An 18,337-nucleotide genomic window follows, 5' to 3' on the forward strand; every position below is an offset into this window, starting at 1 on the left:
ATACATTCTTAACAAATATGTGGACAGAAAGATATGTATCAGGATGTGTGGCAGATTCTGGAGTAAGAAATTGTGCTCCTAAAATATATAGTCTTTGGGGCCAGAGGGATAGTACAATGGGTCGGGCACTTGTCTTGCACGAGGCTGACCCTGGTTCAATCCTTGGCATCCCTTATGGTCCCCTGACACTACCAGGAGTAATTTCTGAGTTTAGAGTCTGAGTATTTCTTGGTATGCTCCCCCAAATAAATATATAATCTTCTAAATATTGTACCTTAAATAAACATAAAAAGACATAAAACATGTGAGTACTGTAGTGATAGCACAGTGGGTAAGGATTTACCTTGACATGCCTAAGCCCAGTTTGATCCTCAGCATCCATTATGGTCTCATAACTATAGCCAGAAGCAATTCCTGAGTTCAGAGCCAGGACTCACCTCTAAGTATTGCCAGGTGTGGCTCTAAAACAAAACCTAAATTAAACATGGAAATCACCCATATGACCAGAAGTAGATAAATGGATAGGAAATTGCTTTCCTGCACAGAAAAAAAGTATGCTAGTCTGTTTTGTATAGGATTATTATGTTACTGACCCTACCCTGATCGGTGATTGTGCCCTACTCTAGGGTGTGACCTGGCATTCTGCTTACACCCCAGGGTGGTACCTGATTCTGCTCCCACCATTGGGTGGTACTTGATCCCACCTTTGGGTGGTACCTGATCCCACCATTGGGTGGTACTGATTCTAGGGCATAAAACCAAGGGTCTGTGGAAGGTGAGGGGCTTTTTTCCTGTGGCCTATTCTTAGGTCTTTTGGCTTTGGCCTCTTCACGGAATAAAGAGCTGTTTTCTTCAAAAGCTTGACTACCTGTTGGCTTTCTTCCCGCTGCATTCAACTCAGAACCGCCGACTGAACAGGGTAACTGAAGTGTGGTCCGAGCTGGAGGAGAAAGGCCTCATCCTTCATTCCTCCATCAGCCAACCTCTTCAGAGGCTGACTTGCAACAGTAGTCATTTGAAGAAACCATATGAAAACATTAAAAAATAAGTTTTAAAAAACATTCAAATTAGGGAAATGTACAATGTATCTGAGGGTAAAAAACAGACCTCAAAATTCTTTCTTTTTTGTTTATTTTTGTTTGCTTTGTTTTTGAGCCACACCTGATGACACTCAGGGTTTACTCCTGGCTATGCATTCAGAAATCGCTCCTGGGTTGGGGGACCATATGGGACACTGGGGGGATTGAATCGCCATCTGTCCTAGGCTAGTGCAGGCAAGACAGAAGTCTTACCACTTGCACCACTGCTCCAGCCCCCGAAATTCTTACACTATGATCCCACTTGGGTGTAATATATATATATGACTCAAAACATAGATATAAAAAGTTAATTGTGCTTTGTAATCTTTGGATGGTGGGATTGAATTTAACTCATTAAGCAAATATTTGCTAGGCACCTAATCTGTGCCAAGAACTGGATCCCTGAGTTTAAAGGAGTGAATGGAAAAATTAAGGTGATTAAAATGCTCTTATACTAAAAATTTTTTAAATAAGACTTTAAATTTTCTCTTATACTTTTTTGCCTTTCCCAAGTTTTCTATATTAAAAATGTATGCATCATTTTGTACTTAGAAAAAATGCTCTAAGAAGACAAAAAAAATAAATAGAACCTTAGATTCTGTTCTTGTCACTGTGAATTCCTAGAAATCTAGGTCTCAAGCCAAGAACCCCAGTACTATCGGAGTTCTGATGTCCCCTTTAGCTATCTCACATGCTAAGAATTCTGAGAAAGGAGAAATGCTGGATTTAGATCAGAGAGACACAATTGAAAGGGCTTAACAGAAGAAAGGGTATGTGGGTCAAACTATACCTTAGACTCAGGTCCCAAGGAAATTGATGCTGATCAGTGGTACCATCTCAAGTAAACTTGGAACAATGTGCGTGAAGAGCCCACGTGGAAGACATAATAGTGCCATAGGTATGGGCAACTCTATGGACTCTAAGGATGGAACTAAGCGCAACAACCAAGGGCTCTTGGTAATGAGTATATTTGGGTATGCTCCCACTGTCTGTTTGCAGGTAGGGGGAGTAACAGAGCCTACTGTGAGCTCACCAAAGGGAATCCAGTTCTGGAGGGAAAAAATGAGGTCTAAGTGGAAACACACATGGAGACAGTTGATTTCCAGAGGACCAAGTATCCCACAGAAGTCAGGTGTACCATATTTTACCTGGAACATGCATTAACTCTCTTCCCAAAACCAAAGATAAGGGAGGGTTGAGGAGGGTGTCAAAAGGTAAGCAATAACCATATCATCTTGAATTAACGTCAACCTCTGCCTTCCACTCAATAGAGGCTGGAGAAGTCTAAGGAATCTCTAAACAACAATCAGTAGTCATTCCATACATGGTCTGTGCTACTCGTGGATATGAAGTTGGATGAAAGAACCAAGTCCTTTAAGGCATTCTGCAGGCTAATAGTCTATCATGGCAGACCTGACAAAGGAGATAGATGTTACAAGGGAAATACTGGCTTTTCTGCAGACAGTTGTGCAATAAAATGTCTATCCAGGAGACCTTTAGAAGTTCTGGTGTAGTTTTTCCATCATGGAGAAAGTGACATGTGAGCTGAGACCTGAAGAATGATGAAAACCTAGCTTGTCAATGGAGGGAGGAGACAGAGATGGACAGCATAGTCAAAGACTTGGAGAAAACTACACTCATGCAGTGCAATGCAAGAAAGTGCTAGACTCATAGACTAAAGCTCGAGCATAGGTTGCAAATGAATAATGAGAATGGAGTAAAGGCCAACAACAGTAGGGCACTTACATTAGTAAGCTGTGTGAAGAAAGTAATAGTGAATTCTTTTTTTTTGTTTGTTTGTTTGTTTGTTTTTGGGCCACACCCGGTAACGCTCAGGGGTTACTCCTGGCTATGCGCTTAGAAGTTGCTCCTGGCTTGGGGGACCATATGGGACACCGGGGGATCGAACCGCGGTCCGTCCAAGGCTAGCGCAGGCAAGGCAGGCACCTTACCTTTATCGCCACCGCCCGGCCCCAGTAATAGTGAATTCAATGCAGTTAAGTACAATATTTTTGGCCCATGCAACAGAGAATTCTAGGTGAAATGCACCTTCAGGTTAGCAATGCAGTGATGCAGTTATATTTTCATTTCATTTCCACCCATGGTCTTTCCTTCATCTTAAGATTGTGAAAAGCAAAACAAAAAAGGGCTAGAAGGATAGCCCAGCAGTGGAGCACTAGTATCACTTGCATGAAGCCCTGGGTTCCATCTGTGGCACCACAAAAAACAAACATACATACATATATATGTGTGTGGGTTACTCTTCCATTGTGACTGTAAGATGATATACAAAAATACATCAGACCCAGAGATTTGGGGGGGGGGGTTGGGCCACACCTGGTGGCACTCAGGACTTACTCCTGACTCTGAGCTTAGAAATCACTCCAGGATGGCTTGTGGGACCATATGGGATGCTGGGGATTGAACCCAGGTCTGTCCTGGGTCAAATGCATTTAAGGCAAACAACCTAGCACTGTGTTATCACTCCAGCCCCAAGACCCAGAGCTTTACCTTGACTGGAGTCACCAGGTTTTTCACTGGTGCTGTTAATGAAGAAGGAAGAGGGGATTCAGGTTGAACTTAACACACTTGCAGCACACCTAATTAGGTCTAGCCCTTAAGCAGGTAATGAGAAGCAAGTCCAACACCTGGGAATACATGACTTTGTCAACGACTGGAAGCCACTAGAGTGGGTGAAACTTCCCACAGAGTATGATGAACACCTGGGGTAAGAGGCACATGTGTGTCCAGAACAAACCCATTCCTCTTATCCTGTGTTTCCATTTCAGTTGCAGCATAACTAATGATGTAATGGTTAAGTGGTACCTCTGTCTCCAAAGATATGTCCATAACTAACCTAGAGAACCTATGTTACTTAATTGGATTTTGTTAGAGAAAGGGTCTTTGCAAATGTGATTATCTTGTTGGGTCATAAATTCAATAACAAGTGTCCCTAGTAAGAGTGGAGAGACTTAAGGGCTCTGAAGGGCTTTGACTTGACTTTGCAGCTAATCCCTGGCTGGGAAGCAGGGATTGGGGGATCCCCTCCTAGCCCATGAGTGAATTGCTCCCTCCTCTATAACCCTGGGATTCCCAGAGACACAGCCTCGAAGTGTTCGAAGACAGGAGTTCTCAAGAATAAAGACTTGATCTTAAACCACCACACAAAGGTCATGTACTAAGCAGGGGGTGCCCCAGGCAGCCAATCCTAAGTACACTCTGTCCTAACCCAGAGAGGTCCAGGAAACAAAACACTGGGAGATCAAACCTGTTTTAGGGTTTGGCTGACTCCCAGCTGCACAGCATGATACAGGGTCAGAGTCTACACTCTCCACGCAGACCACAGACTAGTGAGAGAGAGAGAGAGAGAGAGAGAGAGAGAGAGACAGAGACAGAGAGACAGAGAGACAGAGAGACAGAGACAGAGAGATAGAGACAGAGAGACAGAGAGACAGAGACAGAGAGAGAAGAGACAGAGATAAAGAGAGACATAGAGAGAGACACAGAGAGAGACAGAGAAAAGAGAGAGAAAGAGAGAGAGAGCACAATGGGGAGTGGCATGGAAAAAATTAGGGAGCTGCAATGGAGAAAGGACCCAATCCAGACTCTAAACACTCAAAGCAGCAGAGAAAGTGGGAGAAGGAATGACACGATGTTTCATGGGGATCATCAAGGTGTTGGCAAGAGGGCTGAAAAAGAGAAAAGGAAACCTCCACATAAGTGCAGAAGGGGATGAAATAAAGCTGGGTTAGTGTTGAGACAGATCTCCAGCAGATTCGAGTTAGTGTGGTGCTCCTTTGTTCTCTCCTCTTCTGTTCTGTCCCTGACCTCTTTCACTTCGACTAGACTATTGTTATTGCATTGCCTGATTCAGGTCCATCCAGCTCAGATGTTACCATGCAACTTTCAAGTGTCAGGGTTCAGGCAAAGTGCTGAGGACATTGCATAAAAACAATGAGCCGACTATTGTCATAGGGACTCTTAGTTTAGCTTCAAAAATGGCATCCAAGGGCTAGAGCAATAGTATAGTTGATAGGGCTTTTGCCTAGTATGCAACCAGGGTTTGATCCCCAGAACCTCATACGGTCTGCAAATCTCAGTCAGGAGAGATCCCTGAGCACCACCCCAATACAAAGATGGCAACTGAGAGAGTTCATTTAAAATGGCTGATTGGAAGACAGCTGTTGCTTAGCCATAGACACTTTTTTTGTGCAGCATGGCAATTACTTTGGCAAGGCAGATCACCTGTGAGGGGCATACAAATGTGTCATCTTATTCCTGGAACGATAGCTTCTGGGTAAGGCATGAGTTTCCTAAAGCAGGATCTAGGTCAATTTCACTTTTCTCCAACTAAGCAAACTGATCTGCAGAGAGAGTGCTCGCTAAGGACTGACTTGATCAATGAATGACCCTGTCCTTAGGGAACTCACAGCTATTAAGGCAGATAAAATATCATAAAGCAACCTAATAAGGATTAATTGGTGGTCAGAGTTATTAGAGAAGACTGGCAAGCCAGAAATCTGGCACCAGAAATCTCTTTCTGTGGTACAGAATTGGTGAAGACTTCCTGGAGGAGATAGCCTTTAGCAGAATCTAGAATAACTAGAGATTTAGACATCAGAAGAAAAAGATACTTTATTTCACAAGCTAATGGGTGTTTCTGAGTGGAAGTTGGCTGAGAAATTCAGATAGGGCCAGGGGCTCTTATTGTACCAAACATTACCATGTTAGACAAGAGATGATGAAATAATAAGAAGGTCTGGGGGAGGAAAAGGGTACCCAGAAGCATCTTAGATCTAAGTGGCAACAAATATTTCCATGCAATTCATCTCTTCTGCACCCAGGCTGGCATGTGCTTACTAGATGTTAGCCCTGGGCATAAGCCTTCTGACACAGCCTTACTCACTTAGGCTTTGCACAAGCCAGAATTCTTGGTTCAAATGTGAGCCTTGCACAACAGAGCGTGTTTTTGTTCAGTACGGCTTGCCTGAGGCTGCAAGATGCACATTCATGGTTCCTTCAAGTGAGCAAACAATATGGGAACCCCAGTTCATTCTTAAAGACTCGTTTCATCTTCTTGTGTCCCCCTCCTTCTTCCCCAATCCATGCTGTACACTTGCCATCAACATGACTTAATATGGGAACTGTACATGCCATTCTCCTGCTCCAAATACTGATACCTCCAGCATGCCCGAAGACCAATCTTTCACTATTTTACCAACTCAACTTCTTCTTCCAGGCCCTAAGCAATCTGTGTACTTCTGTATGACCTTCAGAATGAAGATCTCCCTTCTAAATAGTATGAGTATTGATCATCTCACATTTGACAGTGACCTCCGGAAGAGGGACAATGTCTTATTTATGTCTATGCTACTCATTCATAACCTGGTGCCTGACATGACAAATGTCATGGCAAATGGCTGACTAGACAAATATTTGTCTAATCAAAGTATGACTGGCCTTCCACAGTGGCAAGAACTACCTGAACAAAGACAGTAAAAGTTTTGAGGAAAATAGGATGTGCTTCATTTGACCGGCGGTTGATGGAGGTAGCGGTAGCTAAGATGGAAATGTCTCGAGTTAAGATCCTGAAGGGACCTGGGTATAAATTAGATGGAAATGGGAAGAAGGAAGATAGTTCCATAGGCAGACCAGCCAATAAAAGTTCTGAGTAGAGGCTGCATCTAAAAAATGTGAGTGAAATCCATCAAAGTCATTCCCCTACATGTGTTTTTCATTCATACACAAATTCACCTCGCAATTACTTGTACAGACTCTACCCCCAGTTTCTGCTAGCAGCTTGTCCCACCTGCTTTATGCAGCTGGCCGAGGGATATACATGTGGACTTCCCTCTTAGCCAGAGCTGGGGGGCCCCAGCTCCCTGTCTTTTCCTTCCCTGGCTGGGGCTGGGAAGTAAGCCAGGGTTAGCTGGCACTGGCTGGTAAGCAGCTGGGAGGTGCCAGGGAAAGCCCATATAGTGCCAGGTGGTGCCGAGGGTTCCAGGCTGAGCCATAACCCCGATAACCTTGTGCCTGTGCATATAGGTGCCCCTCACTACACCCCCCTCCAGGCTTGAGATTGGGGGAAGGTAAAGGGGGGCAGACAGCACCATGGGACTTTGGCTTTATTTCTACAAAAGGGCATTCTGAGTCAGCCTGCTCCCCTCCAGGCTTGCTCCTCCCCCACCCGGTTCCAGTTTCCAATGCACGTACAGCCCGTACACACCCCAATGCACTGTGTCTCGGGACACCCCATAGTCAGCCACATGGCTTCCCCGTACCCCAGGCTCTGGCTCCCTCTGTTGATCCGGACACAAGGACTTGCACTGCAACTACTTCTATTACTGCTGCTCCGGGGCCTGCCCCAGATCCTGGGGGCTCCCTCAGCAGGGGGAGACTCCTCTGCAGAAGATGAATCCCTGGGTAAGGAGGATCTATTCAACGAAGAGGGGTCACCTGGATTGGAGACTGAATCCCGAGAAGAGGGTCCTCTGCCAGAGGATCTTCCGACTCCTGGAGCCCCTAGGGACCCCTCAGATAATGCTCACAAGGACCACAAAGGTAAGTGGCTCTCAGCCTTGGAAACCTGGCTTCCAGGAAGTTCATGCTCTTCTCATTCAACCCCTGGGGTGATTTGGGGGATCCTGGGTCTCTCATTAGCCTTCCCCCTTTCCTCTACAGAACTGGGGGGTGGGGAAACAAAGAAAAGGCATAAGGAGAGGTGGGCAGGAAAAGATGGGCATGCAGAGAGGAAGTGGCTGGAGGAGAGGTGCAAAGTGTGGAAAGCAGAAATGCAGGTGGAGAGAAGTGAGAGTTTGATGGGAAGAGGAAAGGAGAGGTGGGAGGGTGGGAAAGGGGGCAGGGTTCTCCCTCATCAGTCTGAGACTGAGACCTGAAAGAGGAAACAGCAAAAAGGGGAGCAGGTATCAGGACCCACAAGCCGAGACTTTGGAAAGGGATCAGAAAGGGAAGCAGAGTGAAGAGGTAGGGGAGAGGAGGGAGAGAGAATGAAGTCTTGTCACTGGACTTGGAGGCTGAGTACCCCCAGCATTCATGGGCATGCCAACTGGCGTTTCTGGGATCCGAGGCTATATATGTGGCCAAGTGAGGGTGTTACGTTTGGCTGTGAGTTACAGTGCATTTACCTGCCATGCCCCATAATGCATGTGAGTCTGTGGACCCCTGCTGGTGAGGGAGACCCCTCTTTCTGAATAGTAGGGAGGTACTGGGTTAAACGTTGGCCTCTTCTTTTTCATTTATTCAGGGGATGACCACGGTTATTGGCACTATGGAGGTGAGACACCCACCCCACCACCAGCTCTGCCCAACCCTTCCGGCACCCACGTTGTCAGTCAGTGCTGACACCAGCCCCTACTTGTCTCCGCATCCCTGATTTCTATTTCCCGCCCAGATGCAACTACTTCCTTTTCCTACCAGCTTCCTAAAAGTCCCTGATCTGGTCACTAGATTTCTTGTCCTTCCTCTCCCACACCAGGCAACCCTCCCTGGCCCCAGGTGTTCCCAAACTGCGCAGGCCGCTTTCAATCACCCATAGATATCCGTCCTAAACTCGCCAAATTTAGCCCAGCGCTGCAACCTCTCAAGCTACAGGGTTTTGACCTCCAGCAACAAGAAAAACTGCAACTGCTCAACAATGGCCACACGGGTGAGGGGCCTGGGGGCGGGCCTGTGGAAGGGAGGAGGCTACCTGCTTCTAAACCAGGCCCAGACAGGAACCCACCAGTTCACCTGCTTCTCCCACCACAGTACAGCTGAATCTACCTCTTGGGCTGCAGATGGAATTGAGTCCTGGAAGGGAGTACAGAGCCCTGCAGTTGCATTTACACTGGGGGGCTCCTGATCACCCAGGCTCAGAGCACACAGTTGATGGCCACCATTTCCCTGCTGAGGTGAGCTCATTGCTATCCACTTAGGAGTGATGGGATGCACAGGCCAGGGATCCGTCCCCACTTCTCCCTACCTCTTGTCCTCTTCAGATCCACGTGGTCCACCTCAGCACTGCCTTTAACCAAGTTGAAGAGGCCAAGGGGCGCCCTGGGGGCTTGGCTGTGTTGGCTGCCTTTCTACAGGTAACAAGTCATGGACCAACCCCATCTCCTTTCCAATTTCCATCACTTTCTGCTTCCCCATGCTCCCAGCTCACTGTATCTTGCTCTCAGAGACTCCATTCCAGCAGGCTAACTCTCCTGTCTGGCTATTATTCTTTTTTTTTTTTTTTGGTCACACCTGGCATCGCTCAGGGGTTACTCCTGGCTCTACGCTCAGAAATTGCTCCTGGCAGGCCTGGGGGACTATATGGGATGCCGGGATTCGAACCACCTACCTTCTGCATGCAAGGTAAATGCCTTACCTCCATGCTCTCTCTGGCCCCTGGCTATTATTCTTGATTACTCACAGTTCATTTACTCACATCCTTGGTGAACCAAACAGGGGCTGCAAATGGAATCTAAAAACAGGAAGTCCTGGGCCCGGAGAGATAGCACAGCGGCGTTTGCCTTGCAAGCAGCCGATCCAGGACCAAAGGTGGTTGGTTCGAATCCCGGTGTCCCATATGGTCCCCCGTGCCTGCCAGGAGCTATTTCTGAGCAGACAGCCAGGAGTAACCCCTGAGCACCGCCGGGTGTGACCCCCCCCCCCAAAAAAAAAAACAGGAAGTCCTCATTCTAAGGCTCCCACAGTAAGCAGAGGAAACTATCATGATACAAAGTACATGTGATCAGAGAGGTGATCAAGGAAGGATTCATAGGGGTGGGGTGCACCTTGAAGTTTTCACTAGTGGGAAAGAAAATCTCAGGCAGAGGATCTAGAAAGTACAACAAGTAAAGTGCTTGCTTGCCTTGCCCTCAGATAACCCATTGTTTAGACTCCAAGCCCACCAGGAGTGATTCCTGAGTGCAAAGCCAGGAGTAACCTCTGGGCACCAGGTGAGGCAAAAACCAAAACCAAACAAAAATCATGTCAGAGTCCACTGACTAGGAATAATGGATTCCCAGGAAGAGCAGTATTCATACACCCATATTTTCCCTTTGTGAAATACAATCAAGTCTAGATAACTGTGTAATGACCTCTTTGGACCCTTAGTTATCAAAGATATCTACACATTAATGATTAAGACTTGTAAACCAGAGAGCTGGCAAACACCTGTTCATGTCTCCTTCGAATCAGCTTTATGGCCCAAAGTCCAGAGAAGTATCTCAGAAACAGAGCATTCTTGGATGGCAGTTATACAAACAAGTTGTTAAAATGAATTCAGAAAGGGGCTGGAGAAATAGCATGGAGGTAAGGCATTTGCCTTTCATGCAGAAGGATGGTGGTTCGAATCCTGGCATCCCATATGGTCCCCCAAGCCTGCCAGGAGCGATTTCTGAGCATAGAGCCAAGAGTAACCCCTGAGTGCTGCTGGGTGTGACCAAAAAAAATTGAATTCAAAGGGAATATGAAGGCAAAGGTAGTACCAGTTTTCTTTGGGGAGTGTGTGAATACCCAATATGGTCCTGCAAGTGCAGGATGCAGAGCCAGGAATAAGCCCTGAATGTGGTCCAAGAAATAAAATTAAACTAAATAAAAGTATGGTCCCAAAAGGTCAGAGAGATATTACAGAAGTAACAGAAATGGTCAACCCAGGTTCAATCCTGGTACCACACATGGCCTCCTCAGCATCATCAAAAATGATATCAGAGCCAGGTATAGGACCAAGCACTGCTAAGCATGCCTGCTCCAACCCCTCACTGAAAAGAGTATCGACTCAGAGAGATGGCTTAATAAGCTAAGCATATGCCTTGCATGTGGGTGGCTTGGATTCTATCTCTGAGCACAGTGTTAGTTAGGACTGGCCCTAGAGCACTGCTGAGTGTAATCCCCAAAATAAATAATAGTAGATCAAAATTGAGTAGTGCATATGAATAGGTAGGTGTTTGTTGCAGCATTCTCAGAGCTTTCTGCCTCCATCTAGGTCCCCTGGGTGTTTATATAAACCTGTCTTTCACTGTTACCTCCTAGGAGGGCCCAGAAGAAAATAACGTCTATGAAGACTTGCTGTCCCATTTGGCAGAAATCACTCACAAAGGTTGGTGTTTTGTTTTTGAATTTGATTTTAGGGCCTCGCTTGTGGATTCAAAATTTGACCTGGTGGCCTCCATCCCCCATCTAGAAAGAGTTTCCCCTGAAGTACCTCAAGGATGCAGAGGGTGATGGGCTTCCTAACAGGAGGGAGGTGGTATACATATGTACTATGGGCTCAGTAAGAACTGTGAGACTACACAAAAGCAAATAGGCAAAGGCACTGTGCTTGAGAACCATATCCAGTAGTATTCAGTGCTGGTGCTCCTTCCTAGTGTAGGGTTGGGTCAGTGCTTGGAGAAACAAGCAGTGTTGGAAAAAAGAACCAGGGCTCCTGCATGTAGACCAGTTCTTTGAGCTCTCTCTCCCTGGCTTCTCATAAAAATTTTTAATAGCAGTAAAAATAAATAACTAGAAGGAAGACAAAAAAAAAAGACCCCAGAAAGTAGTGTCTGGAACTTGAGGAATGAGTCAGGAGATTGAAAACATTAAAAAAACTATTTTTCCAGTGTCTGCCACAGGAGCCGACTGGAGGTGGGGGTAGGGACTGGAGGTGGGGGTAGGGACTGGAGGGTAACTGGAGAAATTGGTAGTGGGAAATGAACACTGGTGAAGTGATGGGACATTGTATGACCAAAACTCAACTTTCAGCAACTCTTTAACTGTATCTTACAGTTATTTAATAAAAATATTTTACTTTCATAAACATTAAACACTTTAAATTTATAAATGTTTTTTTCTTAGAAATCTTTCCTTTTATACTTTTTTTTAAGTCCCTGTGAAATTACAAAGTTATTCATTAGGTTTCAAACACACAGTTGTTTTTTTGTTTGTTTGTTTGTTTTGTTTTTTGTTTTTTTGGATCACACCTGGTGGTGCTCAGGGGTTACTCCTGGCTGTCTGCTCAGAAATAGCTCCTGGCAGGCATGGGGGACCATATGGGACATCGGGATTCGAACCAACCACCTTTGGTCCTGGATCGGCTGCTTGCAAGGCAAACGCCATTGTGCTGTCTCTCCGGGCCCTCAAACACACAGTGTTTTAATACCTATCCCTTCTCTGATGTCTACTTCCCTCCACCAATGCCACTCTCATTGTCTCTTACCCACCAGTCTGCTTCTATGAGGGCCACCTCACAACAATTTACAGTACTGTTATTGATAAGAGTTTCATACATAACATTTTTTATACTTTAATTAAACATTTTTTAACTTGTTTTATTTTGTTCCATTGCTGCCTAAATCTTCCCTTTGTTGCTGCAGTGGTAGTGGCTCATTTGTAGTACACTGAGTTTTTAGTGTTGGCGACCTGGAATTGCAGACCTTTTATTGCTGTACTGGCCTCGGGTAACAGCCTTAGTTGAGGCACACAAGGTAAAGATCGTAGTGCTTCAGCGGTGTTTGCCTTGCAAGCAGCCGATCCAGGACCAAAGGTGGTTGGTTCGAATCCCGATGTCCCATATGGTCCCCCGTGCCTGCCAGGAGCTATTTCTGAGCAGACAGCCAGGAGTAACCCCTGAGCACCGCCGGGTGTGGCCCAAAAACCAAAACCAAAAAAAAAATAAAAATAAAAAGATTGTAGTGCTTGCAGGGGTTGTTGAAGTGTTCATGCTCACTCTAGTAAGATGTCATGCTTCCTAGCCATGGTATTCCCACATCTCTTTAGTTGTGGAGCTCAAGTAAAAGTGAGTATTATACCCCTTTTTATGGTGCTTACACACACCTGGCTAAAGTGTGGCTGAAACTACATATGGTGCCTGGGGCCATAGCTAGAGTTGTCAGGCTCAAACAACAGTGCTTCCAAACTGGAGAGATAGTATAGCAGGTAAGGCACTTGCCTTGCATGCCACTGACCCTGGTTCCATCCTTGATACCCCATGTGGATGAGTTCACACATTGAATTCACCAGGAGTGATCCCCAAGTAGAGAGCCAGGAATAAGCCCTGAGCGCAGGTAGGTGTGGCCAAGACTCAAACTTCAGAGCAGCCAGAATTATGTTCATGTGGAATACTAGGGATTTGAATTCATAACCAAGAACTTTCAAAGAAGACATGCTAAGCCACTCTACTGTTCCTCTGGTCCCCTAGAATCATTTTATTTGTTTATTTAGGGTGAGAGTTTGGGCCACAAATGGGCGCCCAGAGCTATTATTATTTCTGTCTTCAGGAGTGATCCCTGGTGGTGCTCAAGGGATCATATGTGGTGCCAAGATTTTGAATCTGGGTCAGCCTGGTGCAGGTTAAGTGCCTTACCCTTCTATCTCTCTAGCCCTCTGGAGTAACTATTTTTATTTAAAAAAAAATGTTAGGGCTGAAGTGTGGTAGGTAGCACTGTGGTAGGGCATTTGCCTTCCACACAGCCAACTCAAGACATACCTGGGTTCGATCCTCAGCATCCCATATGGTAACCTGAGCTTGCAAGGAGTGATTTCTGAGCATAGAGTAATCTGAGCATAGGTTACTCAGGAGTAACCCCTGAGTGCAGATAGGTGTGACTCAATGAAAACAAACAAAAAACATTTTGTAAGGGGAACACCTGGTGGTTCTCAGGGCTCTGAGCTCAGGGTTCATTATTGGCCATTTTCAGAGATCAAACTCAGGTCAACTGTGTTCAAGGCAAGCAATCTACCCTCTGTACTATCTTAAGAGTCATTTTAAACTACATTAGTCTATTAGACCTTAGATTTCACTAAAGGGAACTGTATTTCGTGTCTTTTCCTCCCTAAACTATATTTATAACTAACCAAAGTATAAAATTTTCTATTTATATTATTCATCTCACTTTCCCTTTGTTTGTTTTTTCTTTCTTTCCCTAACTTTATTTCAATGCCATGGTTTACAAAGTTCATAATATAGTTGTTTCAGATATTCAGTGTTGCAACACCAATCCCACCCCTACTGTGACCTTTTCTCTACCATTTTCCCCAGTTTCCCACAAACCCCCAAACCTTCCCCCTTAGAAGGCATAAAATAATTTATTTTATATTGCTTATTATAATAAAGAATTAAACAAAATTATCAAAAATAGTTCAAGTGTTGCAGTGATAGTACAGTGGGTAAAGCTCTTGCCTTGCATGCGCATGGTTGACCCAAGTTAGATCCCCAGCATTCCATATGGTCCCCTGAGACTGCCAGGAGTGATTCCTGAATATAGAGCCAGGAGTAAGCCCTGAGTATTGCTGCGTTTGGCCCACACACCCAATAAAAATAGTTAAGTAAAATAAAATTTATAAAAATTGGGGCCCGGAGAGATAGCACAGCGGTGTTTGCCTTGCAAGCAGCCGATCCAGGACCAAAGGTGGTTGGTTCGAATCCCGGTGTCCCATATGGTCCCCCGTGCCTGCCAGGAGCTATTTCTGAGCAGACAGCCAGGAGTAACCCCTGAGCAATGCTGGGTGTGGCCCAAAAACAAAAAAAAATTATAAAAATTGTTATATGAGGGCCGAAGTGATGGTGCAGCGGTAGGGCATTTATCTTGCACGAAGCTGACCCAGGATGGACCAAGGTTTGATCCTCCGGCATCCCATATGGTTCCCCAAGCCAGGAGCTATTTCTGAGTACATATCCAGGAGTAACCTCTGAGTTATGAGTCACCATTTGTGGCCCCAAAATAAAAAAAAATTGTTATATGATATTACTAAATTCATTGTCTTACTGGGCTGGAGAGACAGCACAGTGTGTAGGGTCTTTACCTTGCCTGCAGCTAACCTGGGTTTTATCCCCAGCATTCTATATGGTTCCCCCCAGCACCATCAGGAATAACCCGTGAGCACAGAGCCAGGAGCAACCCCTAAGTGCCACCAGGTGTGACCCAAAAACAAAAAGCAGAACAAAAAACGAAGTCATTGTCTGAGGATTAACTTGAGCTACTTATTACTCATTTAACCTTTGTGTTAATTGTTTCTTTGCAGCATTTCCATCTAATTTGTTAATTTTCTACTGGGCTGTCAATATAGAATTCGAAGGTGTCATGGTCACAAATTTCAGGAACTGTAGAATTGGGACTATTCCTTGGCTTAGCATCTCTTGAGATCATGTACTTGGGAGTTTCATTGGCTTAGCATCCTTCCAATATTCTCTCATTTCTGCTTTGAGTTAATTCTGGGCTCCAGTCTAGCCCAGCATGTTAGCACAGTAGGCAAAGTTAGGAGACAGACAAAGGCCAGAACTATAGTACAGTTGGTAGGGCATTTGCCTTGCATGCAACCCTATCCCCGCCACCAGATTCAATTCCCAGGATCCCATATGGTCTCCCAAGCACCACCAAGAATAATTCCTGAGTACTGCTGAGCACTGCTGAATGTGGCTCAAAAATAAATAAATAAATCAATAAAAGGAAGATGAATCAGATGGAGAACAATTTTTTGATATGCTTCTAAGTTATGCCTTGGGCTGGGACTGGGTTATGGGAAGAGAGACAGTAAGGAAAATAATGGTCTCAGGAGGAGCCGAAACTGTATCCTTGTACCCCAGAGCCTTAGAAGTGAGGGTGTGATGCAGGTATAATCAGCACTGACCCTTTCCACAGGCTCAAAGACTGAGATCCAAGGATTGGACATCTCTGCTCTATTGCCCTCTGACCTCAGCCGCTATTTCCGGTATGAAGGCTCTCTGACCACACCACCCTGTTCCCAGGGTGTCATCTGGACTGTGTTCAACGAGACAGTGAGGCTGAGCGCTAAGCAGGTGGGACTGGGGGATGGTGATGACATTGTATGTGGGAGGGAGGGAGGTGTTCAGGGTAAATGATAAAGCGCAGGTGGAATGAGGGGAGCTGGAGGTGCCTGCTGTACGCTGGGCTCCCCTGGCTTCCTTGTCCTGTGCTCATCCCCACTGTCTTCTAACCACCCCAGCTCCTTAACCTCTATTCTTCCCTGCGCGGACCTGAAGACTCGATGCTGCAGCTGAATTTCCGGCCCACGAAGCCTCTGCACGGGCGTGTGATCGAGGTTTCCTTCTCTGCCTCTACCTTTGCCACTACAGGTCTTGGCGTGGACAGAAACCCTCGGAGAATTGAGTCAGGTGTGGACAGACTTTGGGGGGAATCCCCCTCCTCACTGGGAGTCCCTGTTTGTGTTGTGTTTTTTACTGGTGACAATGGTCCCTGACTCAACCTGTTTTTTTCTCTTTAGAACGTTTGAATTCCTGCTTTGCCACTGGTACGTTTGTGCCCCCTCTTTGTCCTGATGCTGAGTGAACACCCTAAACAATGTTTAGTCCAATCTGTTTCTGCCCCTTTTCTGCAGACTTCCTGCCCCAATAGGGGAGTGTCAGTCAAGGTGGGGGTACTAGGACCCTGGAGATGGCTTAGGCTCAGGGGCCTGGGACACGGGTTTTCATTGCAGGAAATGTGGGTTTAATCCTTTGCACTGCATGGTACCCCAACAGCACTGGGAGGGAGTCCCAAGCACTGTATTCAGAGTAGCATCTGAGCACCACTGGTGTGACCAAAACAAAAAGCAAAGGTGGGGGCTCCCTTTTGTGGTCAAGGCAAATTTGGAGGAAGCTGGGGCCGGGCGGTGGCTCTAGAGGTAAGGTGCCTGCCTTGCCTGCGCTAGCCTAGGACGGACCGCGGTTCGATCCCCCGGCGTCCCATATGGTCCTCCCAAGCCAGGGGCGATTTCTGAGCGCATAGCCAGGAATAACCCCTGAGCGTCACTGGGTGTGGCCCAAAAACCAAAAAAAAAAAAAAATAAATAAATTTGGAGGAAGCTCAGGACGAAGCACCAAACATCCTCCTTTCCACTCAACCTTTTTTCCTTCCATTTCATGGAGGACAAAAAGGTTAGGCTTTCCTTACCCCTTCCTATTTACCTACCGTTGCCGAACTTTCTGGTTCGAGATCTTGGGGACAGCTAAAGAATGTGGGGTAGGGGTTGTGGAGATAAGCTAAGGCTTAAAGAAACCCTATTCCCACCTCTTTCCCCCCTGAGGCCTCCTCTCCTCTCCCTCCAGGTGACATCCTGGCCCTGGTATTTGGGTCCCTCTTTGCTGTCACAGGCATCGGCTGCCTTATACTGATGAGAAGGTTGCTCAGGTAGGAGAGAGGCTGACCTTGGCCCCCAAAATGTTCCCTCCCCCAGGGAGGCTTCCAGCACAGGTCATGCCAAGGCACTTACCCTGCTTCTTTCCCTGTTGTGTAGACTCCAGAATGGGAACAAAGGGAACATTAACTACCACCCTGCAGCTTCCACTGAGGCTGAGACTGTCGCATAGAGGCCAGAGCCTGCCCTGAGCAGTCTGAAGAGGAGCCAAAGGGCAGCTGAGACTTGTGCCTATGCTGCCCAAGACCTCACTTTCAAACCTCAGAGATTTTTTTTTTAATAAAAGTGTTTAATAAAATCTGTGTATATTCTTTTCCATCGCTGTGCAAAGAAATCCCCACAGAGGGGGGCCGGAGTGGTGGTACCTCGGTAGGGCGTTTGCTGATTTAGGATAGACCGAGGTTTGATCCCTCTTCATCCCATATGGTCCTCTGAGCCAGGAACGATTTCTGAGTGCATATCCAGGAGTAGCCCCTGAGTGTCACAGGGTGTAGCCAAAAAAGAAAAAAATATCCCCCAAATCCCCATAGAGTTTATGGCATTGTCAATATTTTTCTGACTTCTGAGGTTCAAAAGTCCAAATTGCTGTTGCCAAGGGTGGTCCCTGCTGGAAGCTCTGAGAGGGGTCATCTCCTTATCTTTTACTGCTTCTAGAAGCCCTGTACTCCTCCGCTCATGGCCTTGGATCTTGTTTCCACCTCACAGCTCCTACACCTGCCTTTGATCTTCTTGCCTCACTCTTGAAATCATGTTGGGCCTCCCCCAGACAAGAGAAAGTAATCTTCTCCACCTCAGAATTCTTAGCTTAACCACAGGTTCCTCTACCCATATGGCCCAACACAGGATCAGAGTGTGGTATCTTTTTGTTTTTTTATTTTCATTTTGGGTCCAAACTCGGCATGCTCAAGGGTTATTACTCTTGGCTCTATACTCAGGGAACACTCCTGATGGGCTCAGGGGATCATATGAGATGCTGAGGATCAAACTGGAGAGCACTGGCAAGGCAAGCATCCTACCCACTCTCGTATCTCTCCAGCCCAGAGTGTGGCATCTCTGTTGAGGAAGGGAGGACATGTTCAGCCTCTAGGCTCCAGATGATGGTAAAGGTCTGGTGATGTAACTTAATGGTAAAGCAC

General features: G+C 46.2%; 1 protein-coding gene across 1 annotated transcript; it reads left to right on the plus strand.

The window, feature by feature from the left end:
• Nucleotides 1–1,934: 1,934 nt before the first annotated feature.
• On the plus strand, nt 1,935–17,373 carry CA9 (carbonic anhydrase 9). The gene is made up of 13 exons (XM_049771873.1): nt 1,935–2,036; nt 7,125–7,168; nt 7,366–7,640; nt 8,344–8,373; nt 8,575–8,745; nt 8,847–8,989; nt 9,077–9,169; nt 11,100–11,166; nt 15,686–15,843; nt 16,011–16,179; nt 16,290–16,316; nt 17,113–17,194; nt 17,301–17,373. The coding sequence occupies exons 1-13, from the start codon at nt 1,935–1,937 to the stop codon at nt 17,371–17,373; spliced, it is 1,434 nt and encodes a 477-aa protein (XP_049627830.1).
• Nucleotides 17,374–18,337: the final 964 nt, after the last annotated feature.

This window comes from Suncus etruscus, chromosome 1, assembly GCF_024139225.1.
Source record: "Suncus etruscus isolate mSunEtr1 chromosome 1, mSunEtr1.pri.cur, whole genome shotgun sequence".
Taxonomy (NCBI): domain Eukaryota; kingdom Metazoa; phylum Chordata; class Mammalia; order Eulipotyphla; family Soricidae; genus Suncus; species Suncus etruscus.